Source organism: Molossus molossus, unplaced genomic scaffold (assembly GCF_014108415.1).
Source record: "Molossus molossus isolate mMolMol1 unplaced genomic scaffold, mMolMol1.p scaffold_m16_p_9, whole genome shotgun sequence".
In the NCBI taxonomy this organism is placed as follows: domain Eukaryota; kingdom Metazoa; phylum Chordata; class Mammalia; order Chiroptera; family Molossidae; genus Molossus; species Molossus molossus.
In genome coordinates this window covers 101,539,660-101,567,104 of record NW_023425403.1, presented here as the reverse complement: position 1 = coordinate 101,567,104, position 27,445 = coordinate 101,539,660, and the positions used below count along the sequence as shown (strand labels likewise).

At 43.1% G+C, this 27,445-nt stretch overlaps 1 protein-coding gene across 5 annotated transcripts in view; it reads right to left on the bottom strand.

The window, feature by feature from the left end:
• Positions 1-12,264: 12,264 nt before the first annotated feature.
• The window catches only part of LRCH1 (leucine rich repeats and calponin homology domain containing 1), a 222,374-nt gene continuing 207,193 nt past the window's right edge, over positions 12,265-27,445 (bottom strand). For 2 of the 5 annotated variants that reach the window (XM_036249956.1, XM_036249957.1), the window contains one exon: positions 20,646-20,852. In XM_036249956.1, the coding sequence (XP_036105849.1) occupies positions 20,646-20,852 (207 nt within the window). Of the gene's footprint in view, positions 12,851-20,645; positions 20,853-27,445 lie in introns of those variants that run through there. The other 3 variants (XM_036249953.1, XM_036249954.1, XM_036249955.1) reach the window with 3 other exon arrangements.

Genomic DNA, 27,445 nt, shown 5'->3' with positions numbered 1-27,445 from the left:
CAGAGCAAGTAGAAGAAAAGAATAGGAAAGATCAGAGAAGAAATAAATGACATAGAGACTAAAACAAACAATGAAACGAAGAACTGGTTCTTTGAAAGATAAACAAAATTGATGGATGCTTAGCTAGACCATTAGCTAGACTCACCAAGAAACAAAGAGAGAGGTCCCAAATAAACAAAATCAGAAATGAAAGAGAAGTAACATCTGACACCACAGAAATACAAAGGATCATTCACAAATACTATGAACAATTATTTGCCAACAAATAATTGGACAATCGAGGCAAAACTGACAAACTTCTAGAAACACACAGTCTCTCAAAACTGAACCAGAAAGAGACAGAAAACTTGAACAGACCAATAACAACTAAGGAAATTGAAAATGTAATCAAACCCTGGCTGGTTTTGCTCAGTGGTTCGAGCATTGTCCTGCGGTCCAAAGAGACCCAGTTTTGGTTCCCACTAAGGGAACGTACCTCGGTTGCAGTTTGTCCCAGGCCCTGTTTGGGTCATGTGGGTGTCAGCCATTCGATGTGTCTCTCTCACGTTGATGTTTCTCTCTCTCTTCCTCTCCCTTCCTCCCACTCTGTCTGAACAAAAAATGGAACAATGTCCTCGGGTGAGGATAAAAATAAATTTTAAAAAAATGTAATCAAGAAACTCCCAGCAAACAAAAGCCTGGGCCTGGATAACTTCACGGGGGAGTTTTACCAAACAGTCAAAGAACATCCATTCTCCTCAAATTATTCTGAAAAATTCAAGAAGAAAAACTTCCAAACTTGTTTTATGAGTCCAGCATAATTCTAATTCCAAAATCAGATAAAGACACTACAAAGGAAGAAAATTATAGGCCAATATCCCTGATAAACATAGGTGCTAAAATCTTTTTTTTTTATCCTCACCTGAGGACATTTTTCTATTTTTTGTTCAGGTAGAGTGGGAGGGGGAGAGAGGAAGAGAGAGAGAAACATCGATGTGAAAGGGACACATCGAGTGGTTGCCACCCGCACGACCAACCAGGGCCGGGGACAAACTGCAACCGAGGTACATGCCCTTAGCAGGAACCGAACCCGGGTCTCTCGGGACCGCAGGCCGACGCTCTAACCACTGAGCCAAACGGGCCAGGGCCATAGGTGCTAAAATCTTTAACAAAATATTAGCAAATCAGATTCAGCAATACATTAAAAAAAATTATTCACAATGACAAAGTGGGATTCACCCTAGGGATGCAAGGACAGTACAATATGCGCTAACCAATAAATGTGATACACCACATATACAAAATGAAAGATAAAAACCATATGATTATATCATTAGATGCTGAAAAAGCATTTGACAAAATCCATCACCCATTTCTGATAAAAACACTCAGCAATGTGGGAATAGAGGGATCATATCTTGACGTAATAAAGGCTGTATATGAAAAACCTACAGCCAACCTCATACTCAGTGGGCAGAAACTAAAAGCATTTCCCTTAAGAACAGAAACAAGTCAGAGATGCCTCCTTTCACCACTCTTATTTAACATAGTACTGGAAGTCTTAGCCACAGCAATTAGACATGAAGAAAAAATAAAAGGGATCCAAATTAGAAAGGAGGACGTGAAACTGTCATTATTTGCAGATGATATGATACTGTACATAGAAAACCCTAAATACTCTGTCAAAAATCTTCTAGATTTAAAAAACAAATTTGGCAACGTAGCAGTATACAAAATTAACATCAAAAAATCGACAGTGCCTTGGCCAGTTTGGCTCAGTAGTTGAGTGTCGGTCTGCAGACCAAAAAGTCTCAGGTTTGGTTCTCGCTAGGGGCATGTACCACAAATAAAAAACAAAACAAAACAAACAAACAAACAAACAAATCGACAGCATTCTTATACACCAATCATAAATTCACAGAAAGAGAAACTAAAAACAAAAAATCCCATTTACCATTGCAGCAAAAAAAATTAAGATAACTAGGAATAAACTTAACCAAAGAAGTAAAGGACCTCTTTTCAGAAAACTACAGGACATTGAAAAAAGAAATAGAGGAAGATATTAAAAAGTGGAAGCACATACCTTGTTCATGGATTGGAAGAATTAACATAATTAAAATGTCCATATTACCCAAAGCAATCTATAGATTCAATGCAATCCCCATTAAAACACCAACAACATATTTCACGGAACTAGAACAAATACTTAAAAAGTTTACATGGAACTAAAAAAGACTGCAAATAGCCACAGCAATCTTGAAAAAGAAGGACAAAGTAAGAGGGATCGCAATACAGGAAATCAGGTTATACTACAAAGTCATTTTAATCAAAACAGCCTGGTACTTGCTAAAGAATTGGCATATAGATCAATGGAACAGAACAGAGAACCAGGCAATTGACCCAAGACATTATGCTCAACAAATTTTGACAAAGGTGGGAAAAGCATACAATGAAGTAAGGATAGCCTCTTTAATTAATGGTGCTGGGATAATTGGACAGCTACATGCAAAAAAAAAAAAAAAAAATGAAGCTAGACCACCAACTTACACCATACACAAGAATAAACTCAAAATGGATAAAAGACTTAAATGTGACTCGGAATCCATAAAAATCCTAGAAGAAAATGTAGGCAACAAAATTTCAGACATCATACGCAGCAGAATTTTCACTGATACATCACCTAAGGCAACAGAAACAAAGGAAAAAATTAATACATGGGACTATATCAAACTGAAAAGCTTCTGTACAGCAAAAGAAACAAGCATCAAAATGGAAAGGGAACTCACTATATGGGAGAGCATATTTGCCAACAATACATCAGATCAGGGGCTAATTTCCAAAATATATAGAGTACTCATACAACTCTACAAAAGGAAGATGAAGAACCCAATTAAAAAATGGGTGGAGCCCTGGCCGGTTTGGTTCAGCGGTTGGAGCGTCGGCCTGCGGTCCTGAGAGACCCGGGCTCGGTTCCCGCTAAGGGCATGTACCTCGGTTGCAGTTTGTCCCCGGCCCTGGTCGGTTGTGCGGGTGGCAGCCACTCGATGTGTCCCTTTCACATCGATGTTTCTCTCTCTCTCTCTGTTTCTCTCTCTCCCTCCCACTCTACCTGAACAAAAAATGGAAAAATGTCCTCGCGTGAGGATAAAAAAAAAAAAAAGAAAAAAAAAAAAAATGGGTGGAGGATCTAAATAAACACCTCTCTAAACAGAACATACAGATGGACGAGAGACATGTGAAAAAATGCTCAACATCACTAATCATCAGATGCAAATTAAAACAACTATGAGGTATCACTTTGCACCTGTCAGAATGGCCGCCATCAACAAATCATCAAACAAGTGTTGGCGAGGGTGTGGAGAAAAGGCGACTCTAGTACACCGCTGGTGGGAATGCAGACTAGTGCAGCCACTATGGAAAACAGTATGGTGTTACCTCAAAAAATTAAAAATGGAACTACCGTTTGACCCAGTGATCCCACTTCTTGGAATATACCCTAAGAAGCCTGAAACACCAATGAGAAAAAATATATGGACCCCTATCTTCATAGCAACACTATTTACAATTGCTAAGATCTGGAAACAGCCTAAGTGTCCATCAGTAGACAAATGGATAAAAATGCTGTGGTACATATACACAATGGAACATTATGCAATTGTAAGAAAGAAAGATCTCTCGTATCCTTTGAGACAACATGAAGGGACCTGGAGAGATTATTATGTGGAATAAGTCAATCAGAGACAGACAAATACCACATGATCTCACTTATTTGTGGAATATAATGGACAAAATAAGCTGATGAACAAAATAGACCCTGAGACATAGAAAGGAATGTAGTTCAGACTGATAAGCCTCAGAAGAGGTGGGCGAGGGGCGAGGGGAGGGATGAGATAAACCAGAGAACTTACGTGCATGTATGGGGAAACCAATGGACATAGACAGCAATGCTTGGGGTGGGGCTGGGGGCCAGATAGGGAGGAGGGTGTCAGGGGGAAAAAAGGAGAAACTTCTGTAACAAAAATAAATTAATTAATAAAAAATAATAATAAATAAATTCACACACACACAAATTCAAGTAATGCTATATCTTACTTAGAAACCACTCAGAAGTGAAGGTGCTTCAAAAGGGGCTCAAGAGCTGTCTCTGATTTTGAAGATACAAGTGGAGAGTTTAGATCAAGTTATGTCATGAAATCTTATAGTGGAAAATGATAAACTGAAATTTAGAATTATTTTCTTATATATGTATAACAAGCAGACATGAATTTTATATTGAAGTTTTCATAAACATATTTTAAATTAGCCAAACAACTTTTTTGGATATTTTTATCAGAATAATGCAAATTCCCTCCTGTTCAAGCTTGTCTTGTACTTGGCACATTGGACATAAACAGTATATAACACAGAATACTTTGATTTATAGAATTTCTGAAACCAAAACCGTTTTTTGAAAGTTTTCACTTTAGGACTGGGGTTTGGGTGAAGAAAGGAAATGCCATCAGCTGAAAGGAATCGGCAAATAAAGTCGCAGCGACAGCCACAGGGGCCTGGGTGACCATGAGGACAGGAGCCGCAGCTACATTCAATATGGGGGACGGAGTATCAGAATCAGTAAGAATTTAATAAGGAGGGTAGAGACAAGGTCAACACCTCAAAATTAGTCATTTTCCTACAGGCCTGTAAATATCTAAAAAAAAAAGTACAAAAGGAAAATGACCCCATTTACAGCAGCAACAAAACCCAAAGTCCCTAGAAATAAACCAAACAGGAATTGTATATAATCTCCAAAAAGTAAGCCTTAATAAAATGGAGAGCAACATCATATTCATGGATTAAGAGACTCAATATCGTAGAGTTATTAATATATCACAGATTATTCTGTAGATGTAATGCAGTCTTAATCAAAATCTCTATTTAATGGAACATGACAAGCTAATTATAAAATATACATGAAAGAATATGCCAAAACAGTTTTGAAAAAGAACAAATTGTTCTACCAGGTGTCGAGACACATTGTAGAATTGTGAGATTTACAGCAGGTATGGAATCCAAAGCTCACTGTATCAGAGAAATCCTGCTACAGACCCATGCCGGAAAGTGAGTCTAATGCTACTGCAAGTGTCTCAAGTTAGTGAGGAAAACATGGATATTTTCATAAATGGTTTTTCAGCAAAACGATTTTCCAGCCACTTCCTGGGGAAAAAGGTGCAAAAGGAGACCTGTGCAAGGGCATCCATGCAGCACCGTCTGTGATAGAGAACATACAAGATCTTTGTGAATAAAAGTAAGTCACTGAACACTGCACGGCCATCAAAGCATATGTCTGTTTTCTGTAAGTAGAAATATTATATAGGAAAAGTTCTGGATGAAATAATGTCAGTTATTCCCGGGAAGGAGGAGAAGAGTATCAGAATTGAGGATGAGTCAATCCATTACTCTTGATGAATAATGTTATTTTAACAAACAAAAGTTATTCATGTTTATTTTGAGTTGTAAAACATCAATTTTAAATATTAATGTTTAACAAATATTGAAAACTAGAAAGAAAAAAACCCCTCTCTCCCATGTAAAGGCTTACAAGCACATCTTCATGCTTCTTTCTTTATCTCCCTAGGAATTTAAATTCAGATTCACAAGCACTTTTTAGAAAATAGACATAAGTCCTGCTTCCCTGAGGTACCTTGGGCAGGTCGTTTCGTCCTTCCGTGCCCGGCTCCTCATCCAGAATGAGAATAGACAGGGGCACCAGCCACCCACCTCACAGGTCCGGAGCAGAGCGCAGCAAGGGGCCATATGTTGTCACTGTCACCCTCTCTAAATGTTAGTGACCAGGTTCCTCAGTGCCAGTGGACTCGAAAGTGAGGCATGCTGTCCTTGGAAGGTCAAAAGTCTATCCACTGGAGTATAACAGAGCATCTACGTTTGTTTTTATTTCACCCCCTCTTGTTAAAAATGTGTGTTTTGTGCATGCTTTATCATGTACATAACATATTGGCATGGCAGTGCATACAATTATATACAAATAATCCACACATTGTGGGTGCACATGGCCGATGTGACATCCTCCACCCAAAAGCCCCTCCCACAACTTTCTGAGTAAGAGAAAAGAATGTGTGAGGACCAACCCAGAATATTTGCTGTGCGGTTAATTTGTACTTTACCTCTATCTAGGCTGGTGGGCTGGAGAAATAAACTAGTTCCCTCCAGTTTGTAAACTTCTTCATATCCTTTATTCGACCTGAGTCCAGGAGCATTTCATCCCCATGTCTTTGGCATCAGGTGTCAACCTCAGTCACTGGTGATGCTTAATGAGCAGTTTACTTTCTGGTGGACTGTAGGTAGATAAAGAAGAGAATTCTAGCATTTCCTTTTTTGGATGATAAATGAGCATTTCCATCTCATTGGATTTTTTTAGACAAATTCAAATACCACTGTGAAGCACAGAGGTGGGAACTGGGTGAGGCAATAGGTTTTTTTTCTTTCAATTTATCAACATAGTATTGTGGGCATTCTGGTGTGTGTGTGTGTGTGTGTGTGTGTGTGTGTGTGTGTGTGATTAAACCCTGTAAGAAGAGTTATGACATTGAGCACACCATTCAGGTGATGGATTGGAGGCACACTGTCTCTTTTTGTTCATGGCTTGTTAAGTAGGATGATTATTCTTTTAAAAAGACTAAAATCTATCCCTTTAGGGTCTGTTCATTAGAAGCACTGCCACCCAGTGTTTGGATTAGGAGAAACATAGTAGACCACATAATCTAAAAAAATCAAGTTTTCCAGAATGAATAGTGAGTAACTAATGATCCTAGCTATACACAAACAAGGCCTGACAGACCGTAGAACATGCCCTGCCTTCACGTGGAATAATCCCGCCACGTCTTGCTCCACAGTGCTGAGAGGCGATCCCAGCTGTTGGAATGTTCGGGTTTTTAAATATGAATTCTAAGATACTCCTGCTAACAGTGCAGCCGTGTTCAGTTGCTCTGATCTGGCTTGTTGGACAAAGTTCAGGCTGAGGGGTTTCTCACAGCTCGGTTTTCCAGCAGCCTTTCTGCTGTGGTCACATCCTTCTGTCCTCAAGAACTTGCCTCCAGAACAATTCGAAGTGAACAGCAGCTTAGCCGGGCAAGACCCACATCTGGAGAAAACTGTCCTGTGTCCCACCCCAGGATGGGGTGCAGTTTGTGCCCAGTGCAGCCCCTTCTCTTTTTGCCTTGTCATCCCACCCTAACTCAGGTGTCAACACCAGGGAACACACCTGGGCTTTCAAAATCGCTCCTCTGTGTGAGGGAAAGGTGCAGCGCCCCCTCCCGGGCAAGCCAGGCTCGGGGATGCACAGCACCCAGCGTATTTCTCTGAGAGCTTTGGCGTCAACCCTTCTTATGCTCTTTATGGAGGGTACTGGACAGAATTGGGGTTTGCATCCCCTTTGCAGATAGATGGCCTAGCTCCTCTGACATTAATGAGAAAAAAAGGTAGTACGTAAAGCTGTATTATGTAAAAATGCATAGGAATGTACCAAGGACAATACTTCAGAAGTGTAACAGTTCCCCAGAAGGTGGGATTCTGGGTGATTGTCCCCAATTTCTTCATACTTTCCAAAGTTTTGTTTTTGTTCTTACAGTGAAAATCTTTGTATTTAGAATTAGCCAGCTGGGCTCGGTCAGATGATCCCGGTTTGTCGGCAACATCCCAAGCACCAGAGCCGGGAGCGGGGACCTGGCTCCCCCGGGCTGAGAGGGTGCTGAGCGCGGCCGTCGCCAGGGCTTCTCGCAGCCTTTTAAGCCCGGGCTCGCTGGCCCGCCCTCCGCAGCGCACACCCGGGTCTTCTGCCTCCCTCCTGGCTGACCCTGCGGTCAGGGCGCCTGGACGACGGCACGGGCCACTCGCGTCTCCTGGGGGCGCTCTTCGAGGATATTTGGGCTGCCTTCGGAGTGGAGGTGCGTTGGGCTGTGGGAAGGTGGGTAACGGACGGATCGTCTTCTTCTTCTTCATCTTATTTCTCGTGTGGCTATGGGCGCCTTTGAGCACGTCCTTTGCCTTCGAAGCCTCTGCTTTGGCTGCAGCCCTGGGAGGGGCAGGGGCTTCGTCGCTCTCGGCGCCTTTCATGAAAAGCATTTTCCAAAGTTTTTAGGATAAACATGTATCACTTTGATAAAGAGAAAAGCACCCCCCCCCCCCAACAAAACCAAACACAGTACCTTTGATTAAGCTGGGAGAGAGAGATGGCTAGGAGGCTGGAGGGTTCGTTCCTGTTTTGGAAATCTCTCTCCCCACTCCTGCGCAGGCTTAAGTCGGAGCCAGCACGTAATCTAGTCCCAGTTAAAGGCGAAGTTTATCAGATTTATCACACAAATATGCTGTCTTTTGTTTCTCCAAACATCCTAACTACTGTCCAGGGCTTTTTTTTTTAACCCAGAAACCCCAGTTGGGTCCTCTGCATTCACTCTGACCTGCTGTTCCCTGCTGTGACCTTGACCGTCTCCCAGTTAGTGTGCACTCTTAATTAGAAGTGATAGAAGTCCAACGCAAACTGATTTGATGCAAAGTCACAGCCTCTCGGAAGTACTCACAGAAAGTTTGATGACCCACATGTCAGAAAGATGAGACTCTGACTCTGGGGCCAGGAAAGCAAATACCTGCCAGGGTTCTCTGCTGCCTCTTGTCCCCATTTCTTCTCTCTGCACACCAGTTTCATCCTTAGGTCTTCTCCAGGTTTTACATCTTTTGTCTTCAGTCACTAGAAAAAGAATTAAAATCCTAGGGAAGATACCTATTAGTCAATCGTGAATAAGGTGTCTTCAGCTGAATCAACAACAGGCAGGTTAGCAGTGTCAGGTGAGAGCCATGAAAACCTCATGGACGCTGAGGCAGGGTTAGTTCCTAGAAGAAGGTGGTATTAGGTGGGCAACCCCAGGTGTCTACCACAAGACACTTCCTTGTAGCGTTTTGGTGAGACTTACTGAGATAGTGTATGTGAAATCCATTCCTTTTCCTCCCTGGCATCTCTTCAAAGCCTACTATAGGATACGCACTGTCTCATTAATGGAGAACCAGCTAAGAACAAAATAGACAAGCAGCCTTGATTTAATGCTGCTTATAATTCAGAAAAAACACTTGACCCACACTAGCCACTCAGTTAGTACTGGCCATCATGGTGGCCCATGAACATGTGTGTGTGGGATAGACAGTGATTCAGAGTAGAATTCTGCTTTGCACACATGCCCCACGCTCAAGGAGTACCAATTCTGAAGATAACCCGAGTCCACATTTCCCGAGACCAGACTCCATGGGACCTGATCTCTGCGGGCTCACCTCCTGTGGAAGATGTAAGATTAGAGAAACAGCCCTCCTGGGTCACTGTTGCCCGGGTCTCCCATGGTCACCTAGCAAGAACTAGAAAGTGCCCAGAAGCAGCTGCTGTCCAGAACTCGGTCTTTGGGACAGTTCCCAGCTTGGCCAATGCCATATGGCTGAACTGCACAGACGACCTTACTGCAAACAGGCCCTTGCCAGGCCCTCCCCGGTGCCCCTGCTGCTGTCTCTCCCTTTGCCCTCACGCATTCCTCAGTTGCTCTGGCTCTCCCACAATGCAAATGCATGTGAAGCACAGGCCCTCTGCAACGTGCAGGAGACTAAGGTGCCTGAGGTGTGGGAGTTTGGCACAGGAGCAGCCTTCCCAGTGAGATCATGGCCAGGCACAGCTGGACACACGTCTGAAATGCAGGACCTGACCTGGTCACTATGCTCCTTGCTCAGGTTGTTGGTCTCAGGTCTTTGTCTGTTGTGTGTGGGTTGGGATGAGAAGACAGAAACCATCCATCACTACTTTTACTTGAATTCCTCAAAGCAGCTGCTCTTTGACCACAGGTGGGGCAGACAGCACCACTGGCCAGATGTATAGGAAGCGAAATCAAAGCAGCTCCTTTATTCTCTTTTTTAAAATTAAATCATCTCTCGAGGATATAGTTACTGACTTTTATTTTTTTAGAGAGAGAGAATAAAGAGAGAGAGAGAGGGAAAAACATTCATCAGCTGCCTCTCATATGCACCCCGACTGGGGATCAAACTTGCAACCTAGGTATGTGCCCTGACCGGGAACTGAACCTACGACCTTTAAGCATATGGGATGATGCTCCAACCACCTGAGCCACACTGGCCACAAGCCACTTTACTCTCTCTGTGTCAGATTCCACAGGAGGCAGCTGAGGAAGGAGGACCAGCCTCGTGGTTTTCCAACCTGCACCACAGAACCTTCAGACTTCCTCAGATAAACTTCTGGAGTCACCACCCAAGGGACAGGTGGACCCGAGTGTAGGTCTCCGTCCCCACCCCTGTCCTACCACAGCAACTCTGCTTTGAACTGTCCTAAGTTCTGTGGTTCCACACACACACACACTCACACACACACACACACACACACATGCACACATGAGGATGGCTACAATCTGTTTCAACAATGACCCCTAAGATTTCTTTTGTGATCAGTGTCAACCTTTGCATCACATGGGTGAGTCAATCAGAAAATGGTTTGTTCAAGTTCACGTTTTAATGTCTGTTAAATAATAAAAGGCTACTTGCACTAGGATGTTCTGTCCACTGATGGTGCTGTTAGCTGGCCATGCACGTTTTATTGCACATATACACAGTGTACAAGGATCTTAAAGACATCTCAGCTGCACAGACTTCATGTGGAAGGAAGACAGCCATTTGTATTACACAGACTTCAGGAAAATACTGAAAATTAATATCAACAGAAAAATTTTAATTTTGAGAAAGAAATCTCTCAAAACAAGGATTACAGAGCTTCATGCTGCCACATATACACGTAAAAAAGATGTGAGGACCTGCATCTGAGTGCCCGTCAAGGTGCAGCAATCGAAGTTTCCGTTTCTTGGACCAGCCTCTGAATGTTGCTTATATTGAATACACTCTTTGCTCAAAATGTCTTTCTCATTACATCATCATGCTATTTGACAACAGGTATTTGTGCAGTACAGGACAATATTAAAATATATTTTAAGTTAGGTTAAAGTGCACAGTACATTTAATAGAAACTAACCGAAAGCTGCCAATTCAAACCACATGTACAGTAACCCTCCACCTTGCCCGAACGGAGGGCAGCCGCGGCCGTGGCCGATGTTAGACGTGCGCAGTGCACACCGACTTTGTGTTGTCTTTTCATTTGTGCTCACCTTTTCTCTTACAAATTGTGGCTGTTGCTCTAAAAACGTACAGTGGCTTTTCACAGCGGGGAAGAGGGGCCGAGCATCCACGAGGCTGTGAAGGTCCGACTGGGTTATCCGTAGCGGCAGGTGGAGATGCCTTCCCTTTGCAGGCCTCTCTTGGCCGTGTCCCCTCTGCACTGTCCCCCTGGCCGTGTCCCCTCTGCACTGTCCCCCTGGCCGTGTCCCCTCTGCACTGCCCCTGCGGCCCCCTGGCGCCGCGCACCCGGCCGGCTCCCAAGGCGGTCCTGGCGCTGCCTGCCGCCCCCTCACCAACTCCGGGCTCACTTACAGCGTCACACCAGGGAGCGCGGATCTGGCCGTTTTATGGGCTACTCTGAAAGCCACCAGCTAAGTTACACCACGAAGAGCACGTCCACATCTCAAAACCGTTTCCTTTTAACTGGCTGGCTCCCTGATCCAGGTCCGATGTGTTTGACTAACTCTCGATCACTCAGTTGAAGCTGCCCTTAAAAAACTTTTTGGTTCAACCATAAACTGAGTATCATCTCCACTTTCCTGCACCATTTCCTTTATCATCTCCCTTTGGTGCTAGACTTCATCCCCAAGTTACAGTGCAAAATTATACTTCAAGACACATGCTGCTAAGACTTATTACTTCTTTGTGTTAAAATCTGAATGTTTTGTGTATAGCAAAATAAGTATGAATCCAAAAAATAAGTGTTCACATTTTATCTTCAAGTTTAATGTCTTTTTCCCCCATGACAGCTATTTACAAACAACTTTGGGGCGCTCTCTGGATCAGGGGACAACAGGGCTGGAATGTAGGAAACTGGATGGAATGTAGAAATATAAACAAGACCAATGTTCTATAAATCAAAGTGTAAATATGCCTCCCCAGAAAACACTTCTTGTCACAGAAGCACCGGTATTTGCTTAATTTTTTTCTGAGTCATATATACTAGAAAACATGATTACGGAGACCCAGAGCTACTGCACACCAAAGAGGATAGAAAATAACTCATTTATAATTTAAAAAGTGTTTAACCACAAAAAAGCAGTAATAAAATAGTTTCCTAATTTACAATTTGCATCCAAAGGATGAATAACAACTCACTAATAAATAATACTTATATAAATATTTTGTATGTCGAAAATAGCTTTTTAAAAGGCAATGGTCTCAAGAAACTTCTTGAAAAATTTGGTGGTGAAAAACTTGACTGAGCCCCCCCGCCCCCCACTAAACACACAAGTTTGGCTTCAGAGAAGGATAGGCCTCTGCTGCAGAGCAGCTGAGCCTGGCAAAGGCCGTGGGTGGGCGTGGCGGGTGCAGGCGGTCAAAGGCATGATGTGCTGCTCATTCTTCGTAACCAACTCCCTCACTGGCTTCTAGAAATACCTGTCACATCCTAATGTCCGAGGTCAGTTCTGAAAGGTAGAAAATCTTCTCTTAGGTCCTCCCTTAAATGCAACTAGACTCATGGACACAGGCGTGGGGTGGGGTGGGGGGCACTGGAGCAGAGTTCAGGATCTCTGACGGGTGAAGGGTTTGGGCCCAACCACAGGACAGGAGTTCATGTGAACAGAGCCTTCGTTACAGTCACGTCTAGCAACGCTTGAACAGTGATGCCCACTTTGACCAGGCCTTTCTCCTCAAGGATGTGATGGGGTAGACATAGTTTTTCCTAAAAGAAAGAACAAAGATCATTTAGATGACTGGTACCCAATCATAAAATCCTGCAACAGCACTGATGGCTGGCTCAGACCACGTTCCCTCCCTTGCTTCCAGCCCCATGGCAGACCTTTACTGTGTTTGCAGAGAAAATATGATTTTACACAAATAAGGGGGTCCAGAAAAGTGCCCCATTTCTCTTAAACCTGCAGTAGATCTAAACACGTAACAAACCTTTACATAGATAACGGCTGCATGCAGTCAGCTGGAAGCCACATATCAAGATAAAAACCCAAAATTGCTCATAGCCTTTTGCACATCTTAAAGGAATTCAAATGCTCATTTATACAGACCACGCACGCTTCTACTGACCATTAACTTTGGTTTAATTCATTTTATTTCCTGTGATCTCGAACAGAGGCATGCTGGTGGACTGATATCCTTTCTTTCTGGTTTGTGAACAGCCTTGTAAAGAATTAATTTTCAGTAGCCTCTCTTTGAGTCTCTTTCAGCCAAAGAGACACAAACGTCCTGCTACTTTCTCACGTTGTATTTTTGCTCTTCAGAAATGTTGGGCACACCCAACTCAAGGAAAACAATGAACACGAGTTGCTCCTGGTATGCAGAACCTTGCATGCAAAATGGTTTATAAAATCACGACAAAGTAATTTGACGCCTTTGTTACTTGGCTCTCGGGATGAGCGAATTGCCTTCCAGAGCCCATCTCCTCTGTTCAGAAGACTCCACACAGCACACACTGCCTCTGTGCACCCCCGCGGTGTGCTCTCCACAGCCCAGTGCCCGCTGACTCTAAGGAAAATTTAAATGGGACCTGCATCGCCGCAGACGGTGGAGACAGTGTTCAACAGGAACAAGGCAGGGTTTCTGGGCAGCTGATTAAAGCACAATCCAAACGAGATCTCATGTGGCTGATCCCTGACATGGAATTACCTTGCCACAGTGGCATATCAGGTAGGCATGCACATTTATGCTCCTTGCCAACGGAGTAGCTAAATGTCAACCAGAGGACGGATGGTGGCCCCATGTGAGTTGAGCCGTCTGTGTGCTGGGCCAGGACGGACAGGGGCTCCCTTCTGCACCACGGCCGGGCCAGTGAGCATCCGAGCATCCTTTCCTGACGCCAGGCTCGCAAAGTCACCTGAATCCGGCATCCACTGCTAAGGCTGGTTCCTCCAGGGCAGGCAGGCTTTTCTCGTTCTTATGACCCTCATGGCACCCAAGTTAACATCTGGTTTGGTAGGAAATTTTAAATGGACACTAATTATGGTTAAGCTCCTAGTGCAGGACATTAGTTGGGGAAAAAATAAAATCTCCGTTTTACACCCTATGCTAAAATCAATCCAAAAAATAAATTAATGGTTTTTTTTTTAAAGAAATAAAACACTTTTCCTAGTAAGATATAGATGAATATTTAATATTTTCTCTTATTGTATAAGCTTAAAAAGGAATACAAAAAATCGCAAGAAAAGATAAAAACAGTGCTTAAAAGTTTAAAGCTTCCATCCACTCTGGTGGTGTTTCTCAGTGGTTGGAGCATTGGCCTTTGCACCAAAGGGTCTCGGTCAATTCCTGGTCAAAGGTATGTACGTGGGTTGCAGGTTCGATCCTTGACCTTGGTTGGAATGTGTGCGGGATGCAACCAATCAATGCTTCTCTCATATTGATGTTTCTCTCTCTCCCCCCTTCCCTCCCTCTTCCCTCCCTCCCTCCCACTGTATCTGAAAGTCAATAGAAAAAATATCCTTGGTTGAGGATTAGTAACAAAAAAAAAAAAGTTTAAAGCTTACATGTGTCAGAAACCCCTACATTAATTAAAAGATTTAAAAAATATTAAAAAGTATTTGCATGAAATTACAAGGGTTTTATATGACACATAAACGCAATACATCAATAAGAAAAACATTAAGAGACATGATAAAATACTGGGCAAGGAATGCAAATAAATTTAAAAATGAGGGTTACACCCCAGGCATTCTGACACAGCTTCTCGACCTGTTTACTTCTGCCGAGTCCTGAACGTTCCTGAATTCTGTACCAATATTTCCACAGGGCCTAATCTCTGTCCTCATGTCCTATCCTGTGTCCTGCTTGAGATGGGACAGGTCTCCATGAATGCCTGTCCCAGTCCCGTGGGTGGGTGGTGGCTCCAGCTGTCTGAAGAGGTTCCAAGCTGGTGGCCATGCTTCAGGACTGAGGGCTCGAGACAGGGATGGCAGGTACTGGGGCTCTGGAGACGTAACAGACCGAGTTAGCTTAAGGTCATCGTCTCCCCAGGCCTTTACTCCTCCAACCAGCATCTCTCACCTTCCTGGCCCCTCACTCCAGCGTGCCCCTCAGCCCTGAGAGCCGGAAGTGAGGAGCAAATCCGACGTAAAAGGTACCCCAGGCATCCTCGTGCCTTTCTGCTTCCAGACCCCCTGAAAAAATCCAGGGGTGCCTTCGGATCACCCTGATGGGGTTGGGGCACCTAAGAAGACTCGTGTAACGTAACAGGAGCCTCGCGACGTGGCAGCGCCGGCACCTTCATCCAGGACCGTGGTGCAGGCTCTGGGGGGAACAGTCGAGGCTGTGGCAGGGTGAGCAGGGGAGCCTGCGGAACCAGGGGCCCGGCGAGGGCCAGGACGCCACTTCCCATCACACAGGTCCCACCGCAGAGGGATCCTGAGTGAGCTGCAGGCTGGACGGGAAAGGCCCTGCTGCAGACGGATAGCTGGATGAGAAACGACGGAAAAGGGGCACCTTGCCTCGCAGATAACGGACTGAAGGTGCACTTAAATTTCAGTGTCAGAGGAGCCCGGTCCGCCGGGTTTCCTCGACAACACGCAGCAGAGCTCTGTAACCCCATGAGCGCCTTCTGTTGTTTTCCTAAAGCCAGAACAGTCATAAATGACTATCTTGCATAAAATTAATGCTTCTGACCTCCTGTGAAGAACTCATGCTTTTTCCCTCTCTCCGATGGTGGGATCAATGAGCTTCACTCACATCCCTTCACCCACCCCTGTTCTGGACCACAGCAGACAGGGCTGGAAAGCACAGCCAACCGCAGGACCACAGGCCAACGTGGACTCTGGGTGCTCCCACACGCCTGGATCCAACGCCACAGCTGCTACTGATTACTTCTTTAGGACAACCTTGCCAGATGGGTAGAACACCTTTGTTTTACAGACCAGAACATGGAGATGTAGAGTTTAAGTAACTTTGCTGAAATCGGTAAGACATGCAACCAGGATTTGAACATGTGCCTCATATTAGAATTCAGGCTCCTTCCAGACATCATGCTGCTTCCTATAATGTCCGTGATCAACAGCGAGTATGTTCTGACTTGTGCCCATGAGACAGAAGGTGCTCTGGACCCTTAAAGTCCTATCCAGACAAGATCCAACACATTCAACATCAGGCGGGGGACCAGAGACCCCCGGCTTGGGGAAAGGCTTCTCCTCACAGTGAGGACAGGCGTGGTGCCCTGGCAGAATGATCGTGGGAGCAGGCGGACTGCCACGCTGTCCCTGCCTGGCTCTCCTGTGGTCTCTTCTTCTCCCAGAGTCACCTGCCTGCTTCCAGGCAACCACACAGTCACTCAGTCAGCACACTTCGCATAGAATGCGAATCCCTGGCGCTCAACTGACTGGAACTGAAAACAAAATGGTCTAGAGTATTTTAACATAAAAGTGCTTCCTGATCCTGTCCTGCACGCGAGCGCTCGGAGGGTCAGTTTGTCTAGTGTGAGATGAGACCGCGTCACGTTCCTCAGGAGATGTCTTGCCACGCCTCTGATGCTCTGCGTTCCAGGCATGCTCCTTCCAGGCTGTCCTCTGGCTAGAACACTCCCTCCTCCAACACACCTGCCCTCTCATCTCCCGAATCTGCACCTCGTTCACCTGGTTATTGCTGCACAGCCCTCAGGTCTCCGTGTAAACACCATAGTTGGGGGGCTTCAAAACCACCTACCCCCACCAGGGTCAGGTCCAGAATCCTGTACACAATCTACCACAGGTCCTTGTCACAACAGTTCCTTTTCATTTGTCCACTAGATCCACGGTCCAAAAACTACAGCCTGCCACCAATCCAGCCCATAGTCGATTTCTGTAAAGTCTTATTGAAATGCAGCGATGCCTGTTCATTTACAAATCGCCTTTGGCTGCGTTGATACAACAGCAGAGTAGTCATCAGACAAAATGTATGGCCTACAAAGCCTAAAACATGTACTATCTCACACTTGAAAGAAAACGACTGACTCCGGGTTTAGACTGGAGCTTTTTGAGGACAGGGCTATGTGTCATGGCCACTGTGCCACACCCAAGGTCTGCCACAGGCCCCACACAAAGTGCTCATTCAATATTTGAAGAATGAATGAATGAACACGAGCATCTCAAATTGTGGTGAATATCCAAGGAACTGGACCCTGACAGTCAAGGAAGGAGAAAAAGCACACACACTATATACCTGATTGTTTATTGAGAATTAATTTCAAAATCTGAAGCCTAATTTAAAGAAAATATCTCCTAAATCCAAACACATTTCAGGCTTCTGAAATTTTAATCCTTGTCCAATACCTTTACGAAGGTGAAGCAACTTCTGTCCTTATGACTTTTCTCCTGAGGAGAGGAGGCAGTGGGGACGACAGAGAACCCAAACCACCAAGCACTCAATTTAATTTCTTACTCACAAATGCCATCAGGATATCAAGTGTTTTCCCTCATCTACTCTCACTGATGAAATTCCTACTGAGTTATCTTTGAGCTCTGCAGGGCCCCTGTCACGAGCCCATTTCACGTGTGTCTCTCAGAGGATAGTAAGTGGCACACAAGCCACAGATCCATAAACAGAGGGGATGAAGAGAAACCAGTTCTGCACACTGTGGAAATCCTGACCCTGAGTGGTGAGCTCCCACCAGCTGGAGAAACTGGAGAGAGAGAACTTTCTATTTCAAATAGCTTGTTCTGTTTCAAAAAAAAAAAAAAAAGTAATAAATGCTTGGTTCTTTATTATCAGGCATTGGAAAGAAATACTGAAAAAATTGTCCTTTCTTGTCAGAGGAAGGAGATTTAATATGCACATATACATTACACAACGGAATCCCTGACCACCTCGCAGATGACAACAGGTCGGCCAGGTATTCCAAGTCACACTCCGACGGCAGCTTCATGCTAGCCTATAAGCTGGTGCATGGGTACCTTGGGGAAGAACCATGGTGAGGATTAATATTCTGCATAGAAATTAACAGCCTGGTAATGGGCAAGACAGTTCATTTAAAGTTTTGCCTAAAGGGCTGAATTAATTGTGTTCTGCTATCTCCCAAACAACTTGATAAAAAAATACCATCCAATAGATCTCAAGAGGAGCAGCACTTGAGGGCCCAGATACAGTCATGACATGAGAAATGAAAGTGTGTCCAAAGAATACTTTAGACACCCGAATTAAAATATGAATGTAGCTAGAGAACAATGTCAAATCAACACAGAATTAAGCGTGATCTCACATGATTGGTCTACTCAGTTTTTATTGATAGAATTTTCTTTTAGATGGCCACTGGTGAGTCATCTCTCTTATGCCCTTCTGCCCCCATCCCCTGAAGAAGAATGGAAAAACAGTGTTGGTCATTAATGGGAAGACCCAATGCACCAAAGAGCTGGAGAGAAATGCTGAGAACTACTCTTGGTATGCACAGGTAGGTAAATGTATTGATGGGCTGATAAAAATGGAATAATCACCCAAAATGTGTTTATTAGGCAACTTATGGCTCAGGGTGCTTTAGACATTGTTCAAAGGGATTTTATTGTTACAGATTGAAGAGTACAAGATAGCACCAAAGGCAATTCAGTACATCTGCAGGTTTATACACAACTGAGGTTAATTTGATAACTTCCACATACCCTGTATTTCACCAGTCGACACAAAATCAGAAGGAAAAAGCTCAGTTAACTCAAGATATTATCATGTAAAGAATGTTTCCTGCTAGAAAACCTGAGCTGATTTAGCAACAATGAATCTTTATAAATATACTTGTCTAACTAGATGGATTTTCTACATTCTCAAGTAGCCTGGATTCATGGAAATGTTCATAAAAATAAAATCATCATCTTAGTAGTATCTATGAAGACCACTTGCATCTCAGTAAACTAGAAATTTATCTTGAGGAAGTTAACTCCATCAGCTCCCCAATTTAATAAATAATATTTGGCCATCAGATTAGACTGAAAATAGGGGAGACTATTGTAACCTTGGAGCAGGACCTTCTCATATTAGAAAAAGACAACCCAGAAACAGAGATCGCTTGGCCTAGGTAATATTCTATTGGTTTTATCTTTTCATCACAAACTGACCACACTGGTCCAAAAGAGACATAGTTAATATATAACCCTTTTTTTCTTAAAAAAAAAAAACAAAAACATATATATATATATTTTTATTATTGACAGTATTATAGATGTTCTCTGTTTTTCCCCAATTTACCTCATCTGCCCAGCCTCTACCAGCGCCCCAGGTCTTCACCATACTATTTTTGTGTCCATGGGCTATGCACACAGTATATCAGTTCTTTGGTTTATCTCCTACATCCCCTCACCCCTCTGATACATGTCAGTCTGTTTACAGCATGGATAGACCTAGAGAGTAATAAGCCAGAGAAAAACAAATATCACATGATCTCACTTATTTGTGAATTCTAATGAACAAAATAAATTGACCAACAAAATAAATCCTGAGGCATGGAGGCATGGAACAGACTAATATATAATCCTTTAAGCTTACTTAAAAATAAAAGCAGCTTACTAAACGAAGGTTAAATGAAAATTTCAGCTCAATAGAGAAATTACATTCTTCTAACATAAGAACAATCTTATTATTAGCTCTTGCCACAGTAACCCAGGCCCCAGGACCAAGAATGTTCCATGACTCACGGCTTTATTGGAAAACAAATTGTCAAATCCATCATACTCTGGACCTGCTGTTGGAATGTGATGTAGCAAAAGCCAAAATGACCTATTACATTTATTTAAAAATAGAAATCTCTTCTGCAAAATGCTCTCCTAATAGCTTACAGAGGCTAACAAGGAGTAAGAAGTGAAAACATGGAAATTGGTGTGCAAGCGGATCTCCCACACGGATGGCCCTTCCTCCCCAGGGCCCCTTCTGTGCAGCTGCCTCAGGCAGCAGGGCCAAGGGCTGGTGCCCCTCACAGCTCCCAGGGTGGGAAACAGCCAGGAAGCCACTGAATGGCCAGCAAAGCAGTCATTCCCCAGATGGCACGTTTTCCCTTGGTCAACAGTGCTTTTGCCAAAGAGTTTTATAGACCAAATTGGGCCACAATGCTGGTTTTCTGTCTCCCCTGCAAGGGAAGGGGCGGGGGGTTCTGTGGGAGTCCCTCTACAACCCAACTGCCCAGTTCTGAATTAGGTCGGATTCAACTTAAATATGCAAAGGAAAGATTTTCCTATTCCTCTTTGCTCCCGTTCTGGAAACTCCTTCCCAGGAAGTGAGCCCAGGGAGTGAGCTCATGGAGAGGGAAGAGCACCTGTGGAGCAGGGCTACTGGGCTACGGGGAGAAGGCAGGACGCAGAAACACTCTGTGGCCAATGTTTTCAGTGAGGGAGAAGTTACTTAATGGGAACTGTATTCCATGTTTGTGCTTTTAGAAAACCTGATTTGTAAATGTTCGGCTTCAAAACTAGAGTGACCACGGAAGAGATACCACGGATGGAAGTTTGCAAGGCAAGGCTCGGCTGGAGCGGGCCGCGTGGGCCAGGGGCCGAGCAGGGCGCCTGCCGCACATGCGCACCTGACGGACCTTACGCGGCCAGGGCGCCCCAGCGGTAAGCGATATAGGTCAGCACTAGCAAGAGAACATGGACAAGACAGAAGCTTATAAGGTCCCTTGAGCGGAGGACAGAAGTTGGTTGTGGGGGTTTCTCCCCGAGGGCCAGCAGGGTGTCAACAGTCTTTCGAATGTGACGGAAATCCAACTGCAGGATGTCATACGGAGAGCAGAGGTCAGCCTATTCCGAGGGCAGCCATTAGAACAGAAAGAGAGTGCATACAATTAAAAATACACAGAACAGCTGGGAAGAAGCATACATTTTTTTTTTTTTTTTTTTTGGTTACTAGCAGATGGCAAGAGTAACCTCTTATTTCAAGCAGGTAGAAACCATTCCACTATCAAAGATTTTTCATTTTATTCCAAAAGAAAAGTAGCATACCAAATGTATTTTATGCAAAAAGGACAAAGAAATCCTTCACCCACAATCTCACTATTGAGGAACAGACAGTTCTGTAATTCACGTATCAGCCCGGCATTCAAGTTTTAATATGCAAGTGGTATCATGTGCTCACCAATGGTATAAAAAGTTTTTCACTTGGGACATTTAGGTCTGAACCTTACTAATGAAAAAAAATATAAACTTTAAAGTTTAATCCCCACCTTTTCCCACCATCCTCTTAATGCATTTTTTTTTTTTTTTTTAACCCTGGTTTATGAAGAACAAATATAAAGTTTCTCTCTCTGAAAGGTAAATTTTCCTTTTAGGATTACTGATAAACTCCGAGGAATGTTAGTTATAATTATATCCCTTACATGTACATTAAATTTCATGTTTTTGCAACTACACATAAACTAACAATCTTGAGATTTCTTAGATATGAGGTTAGAATAAAAGTGTATTTCCACATAGAGCTGTTAGTGATTTCTTCATCACTAAACAGGTGTAGGGAGGGCAGATCTCCATGCAGGTTTTGTCTGCTTTACAGTCGCCATAAAAGACGGCAGAACTCTTGTTTTATTAACTAAATGAAAAAATAACAAACTCATTTTTTTGAGTTGACCTCCAGATGTCTATTACTGTCAGGAAACAAACAGTTTTATGATACACTGAATTCCTGAACCAGAAATGACAACAGCTTAAAATTCACAGTGATTATAATTGATATGTGAGCATGAAATAAGTTGTAGTTTTGTGTCCAAATTAAACAAGAATAGAAAATATCTGTGATATATTTCATAAATGCAGTTTTATTTCTAAATTAGGCAAAGTATTTAAATTATATAGCATATATTTTATAACATATTTTGATACAATACCACCTGTGGTTTTAGCCTCATTGCTAAGCAGATGTCAATCAAGGAGTAACTGAAAGATTATTTTAAGGTACAGAATTCTGTGTTGCTCATATCCTCCAAAGTTATCTTGATGCCCTCAGGTAAGGAGGAATACTATAATGTCAAGTGGGCTGAATAAGGTTAAAAACGTTCTCATCTTATTTAAATTTATGAAGATAGAGATGCTCAAAGAGATTTTTTTTTAGATAAGTCATGTTATATCTATTCAGATTATGTCTTTTCTCAGATTTGGAAGAATCAAGGTAACACTGTTATTTTCCCAATAATTAAAACATCCACACATAGATTGTATTTCACTGGGAGAGAGAAGCTAGTCAAAGATTAACAGATGGGGAAACATCTAAAAGAAGTTTCCTATTGCAATACAAATTTTCTATTGCAATGTTGTGCTTAACCAATGAAATCGAGCAATGCAGACAGAAGACAAAAGGCATCCACAAACTAAAACGTGATTTTCACAAAAATGGTATTTCCAGGTTTAAAAGCAAATAATTCAGTGCAGTATATAATTCAATAATTTCCCTAAATCCTATGCAAAATGTCTGGTCTGCTCCCCAGCAAGTCCGCCAGGAGGCTCCAGTCAAGACGGCCTTTGCAGTATTCAGAGCACTTGTCCACTAGTGCGCTTCTCACGCAGGTGGGCAGCACAGGCCAGTCTTCTGATCCCGGAAATAATTTCATGATGCCACACATTCTGGGCTTACTCCATACTAAAGTGGGTAGGGCCAAGACTCACAGTTCATGGTAATTTGTTTAAATTAAATCTCTGTTTCATGGGTCTGAGATTGTATGGTGGGCAAAATGTGAGTGACCCTAATGTGTGGAGCACGGGCTGCTGTGGCGTTCAGGTCCATTCTGAGTCTAGGGCACACCCCGAGTCCCATCTCTGTGAGGGTGCTGCAGTGGGAACCAAGGTTGAAACTGCTAGGGCAACCCGGGAGTTTCTGACCCTTAACCTTCCAAATTTCAGTCTTAATGAGAGGAATTTAGAGATGAAATTTTATTCTTCCTTAAAATTAAAATAGAAAAACACTAAAAGGGAAGGAAATCCAAAGCAGTGAACTTCACCCTGCATTAACAAAACATTAGTAAGTATTGCAAGGCTCTTGAAAGACACTGTGAATATACTCAGCAGCCCTGGAGGCCAATGCAGCTGTAATTCTTTGTCGGGAACAGAAATCACAATCACCAGAGAGACAGTGGATTTTCTTGGAGGCAAAGTCAGTGAGGCTATGACTACTATTCAAGACAGGCTCAGGCCCTGGCAGTCGGTTGGGAGTCATCTGGTGCACTGAAGGGTTGCTGGGTTCCTTCTCCTCTTTGAGCCTTATGCCCCTTTTTCGTCCCAAATTAATGACTTTGGTAGCAAGTTAAATCATAGCTAATAAACAGTTTTTGGGGGAGGGTAAGATTTTCTTTTAAGATTTATTTCATTTTCCCATTTATATTGGCTAATTCTGAGGTTGAATAATCAGAGGTGCAGACTGACATTTATTTTTTAATGTCAGTTTTTAAATTTGTAATTTATCAAAAAGAACCAGTGTTCTAGTTTTTAAAGTCAGTCACATGTCTTACAGGTAGTATGAGTTTACCATTCACGAAGCTCCCATCCCACTGTGCGTCCTGGGGGCAGTCACCGTGGGCAGTGGTCTGACAGCCTTTCATATGTGCACAGCTGAGAATAAACATTTTAGGAGCAGTCTCTTCAAAGAGTATTAAATTATTTCTAGATCAAGTAGCTTACCAATATTAGAGCTATCTTCTCAGTTCATAAAATTGGCAATTAGTTCTCATATATTTGGAGAAAATTCTAGAAACCCGTTCCTACCTCATTCTATCTCCCACATTTCGTCAACTAGAGCTTTAACTTTTCAGAATGACCATCAACATTCTGTACTATGATATTTTAGACTAAAAAAAAAACTGTATGCACACTAACTTTCAAAATTAAAATATTTATGTAAGTTGAATATTTTTTAAATTTCTTAGAATTTAGACTTGATTATACTCAAATGCCTATAAACTAGACCTTTGCTGGATCCGTCTGCATTTCTGTTTGTGTTCATAGTATTTGAGGAACCTGAGTCAATTAAAACATTTTTAAAAATTTGTTTTGGTTTTAGAGAGCAGCACTGATGTGAGGGAAGCACCTTGGGGGCCTCCTGCACGCTTGGAGCCTCTTGTCCAGGTTCTCAAGAAACAAAGAAAATGTAGCAGCTTCAATTTATAAAATGTCTTTTAACAAAAAACTTCATATCAGTTACATATGTATAATTGCCTAAACGCTCATAACAGATGTAAAGTAGGAAAGCTGTTACTATTACTTTCAAATATAATATCTCATTATAAAAGAATAAAATGCAAATAATTCTGATAGAGGAAAGGACAGTAATAAGAATAGAATCCCCCTGTTTAATAATTATTCACCTTACTAACTATAGATAAGTTGTTTTCTTACAGACCCCGGGAAACTGTGGAGGACCTGTTGTGAGAAAATTGAACAGAGTCATAAAAATAAGCAGCCTCGGAGGCCAGAGTGCCCATCGCTCAGAAAGAAGGTAAATCTTGAGGGCAGATCAAGGGCAGGACCAGTCTGAAAGGAGACAGTGCCTCGGTGCTAATTTTTATGAGACAATGATAGGAAGCGGACCCTGGGAACTCATGTAGTTGTTACACAGTTAGATTTTTTTTCCTACCCTTTATTTAACCCTATATAACAGTTGGCTTGAAACAAGGTGTTCAGGTTGGTTTATTCAAGGTATTATGCATGCCACCCTCTCAGATTGCTGGCCATCTGAATAATAAAACATACCACAAAGATTCAGCCTTGTCTCTACTTATTTGACTGTAGCAAGGAGCAGCAGGACCCTTTCGTATCTGGTTTCAGTTCCACTTTTACTATGTGATCACTGTTCGCATCTGAATGTACTTTAGAGTTTTATTTTTAACTCTATTTGGCTGATGCAGAAGCTGAGGGACACCACAGCACCTATCCTTGTGGAACACAATGAAAACCTCCACTTCCAACAGCACTGTAAGCTCCCCTGGCCTCTGGCTCTGGGCAGGCAGCAGAAGCCAGCACTACCAAGGTATCCACTACCGTCGGCAGAGTTGCTGCCCTTAACCCTCTATTTTCTCTCTGGAAACAATAATGAATACGAAGGGCAGTTAGAACAAAATGCATTTCTAGTCCAAATTCCCTCCTCATCTAAAGAGTGCAAGTCTGTTAAATTAAGGAAAGACCTTGATCCTTAAAGAGGTCTGAGGCCAAAGTTATTTATTTAAAATCAAGTAGAAAAATTACCCTAGTGAACCAAATAAATATCTACTGTTTTATACTTTTAATGTTTCATAAATCAGAGATTTCTCTCAATCTGATTCAATACTACAATAGCCCTAAAAATTCGGATCGATGTGGAAACCCCCACTAGCCAACCAGGAAGTCCCTACATCAAAGTCAGAGACCAGGAATGGCCAAGCTGATTCAGAAAAGGCCAAAGAAGCCTCACTATGTCCATAAATAGCCCCAGGACCCCCAGGCTTAATTGGAGTCAGATTCATGAATGAAACGAAGAATATTTCCTAAAGAATCTGGAAGCCACCAAGGGTGGCTCTGCCTTCCAGACCAAGCTGAAGCCTGCACCAGAGGTCACAGGCAGCTGCAAAGTCTGACCACGGGCATCGGCACTACAAGGGGTGATGGATGGATGATGCCAGCAACATCATCAAGCCCCAGATGTTCAGGGCGCCATGATGCATGACTGCGGTAATTCTCCCGCAGCTGAGCGCCAAGGGAGGGAAGCCGCTAGAGCTGCAGGACACCACTGAGCTCTCGTGGACATTAGAGCTCAGGAAACCTCAGAGGTCCAGCGATTTTAAACTATGTTTAGCAACAGGACAACTTTTTTCCCCGTAAAGGAAAACTTAGCTGGAAATCCAATATATCGCAGAGGCAAAGAGAAGTGCTCTGGTTGAAGCGAGGAGGTGGGAGTGACCTGCAGACTCCCACCTGCTTTTTCTCGCAGGCTCTGGAGCGCGCGGTTGAAATCCACTGCTTGGATCCCACACCCACTTTGCCGAGCAGGGACCTGTCACAGAGCCTCCTCGCTTTGTGCTGAAAAGACAGGGCTCTTCGTGTTCAAACACCCAGGTTCCAACACTTCCCAGCTCTGAGCACAACTTAGGGGATGATTTAACCTCTCCGGATCTGTTACTCACAGTATGGTAACAAAATGTTTACTTCAAATCCTCAACAGTGACATATAATTTTATTAACCAATGTCAGTCACCCCAAAAAACTTAATTTAAAAGATTTAAAAAATAAAATAAAGGCTTAAAAGCAAATCCTCAGCAGTGAGCATTTGAGACGAGGCATGCACACGTTCTCAGTACATGGTTAACTGCGCCTAGTTTCCGGGGGTTTGCCCCAGGGCACAGAACTGGTTAACTGCACAGATGGGGCTAATTCACCCCACATCTCCTGCATTGAATCATTCTTCTTCCAGGTTAGGCTCATTCCATTTGTGTCCCTTTATTTGGGGAACTAGCCCAACAGAAAACCAAAACCCCAAACCCAAGGAATGGGCAGCAGGAAGGGAAGTAACCTGCTGAAATAACTGTTTGACAAAATGTTGTCTCCTACACTGAAAAATAAACTTTCCAGCATGTATGATTTCTGGTCCATTTTCAACGATCTTTCCTTGACATTCTCATTAACAAACCTCTTCCTCATTCCAGAATCCCTCACAGAAGATGGCAAATAGGCCTGTTGTCACTCTAACAGAATTTCTCCAGGACCCCATCACCAACTCCTCTCTGTGACATCATCTTATTTTTATCTGTGGTGTCCTGTTTCGGTCCTGTCTAAAGTTCCTGGCCCCGGACTAAGACTCCTGGGTACAGACACAGCCTTATTCCAATGTCACAATTAGCAGAGGTCTATGGTTGCCAACCTACAGAAAGGTTGCCTTACCTTTCTGCATACTCTAACCTGCAAACAACTAGGCTGTGCAATTCTGAATGCAGCCAATTCGAAGACACCAGGCTTATAGGTAAGTCATATCAGAACCACTGCACTAACACAATGAAACGTTTCATGAACCCTGACCAACCCCACAGCAGGCATCTGGAAATGTGTCTATGGGACTTCTAAAGAAAATACAAACTAGAACAATTTTAAATTTGCTTCTATTGCATTGAATTACTTTATATGTAATAAGTTCACTAAATCTCCTCAGCAGCCACATTCCACCCAAATGAACGATCATAAAAGCTGCCACCCCTGACTGGCTTGTAGTTTCAAGCTGTGATTCTGTTACAAAGGGCTCTGAGCACAGCTGTGACCTTTTAGTCTCTACAGGATGATTTATTATTGTCAATTAGATATTTAGCTTAAAAAAATACGGAATTCAAGATCTCTGTGACAGAGGAGTGTGAGCTATGGGTGGGAAGAAAGCAGGAAAAGCTCGCCGATGA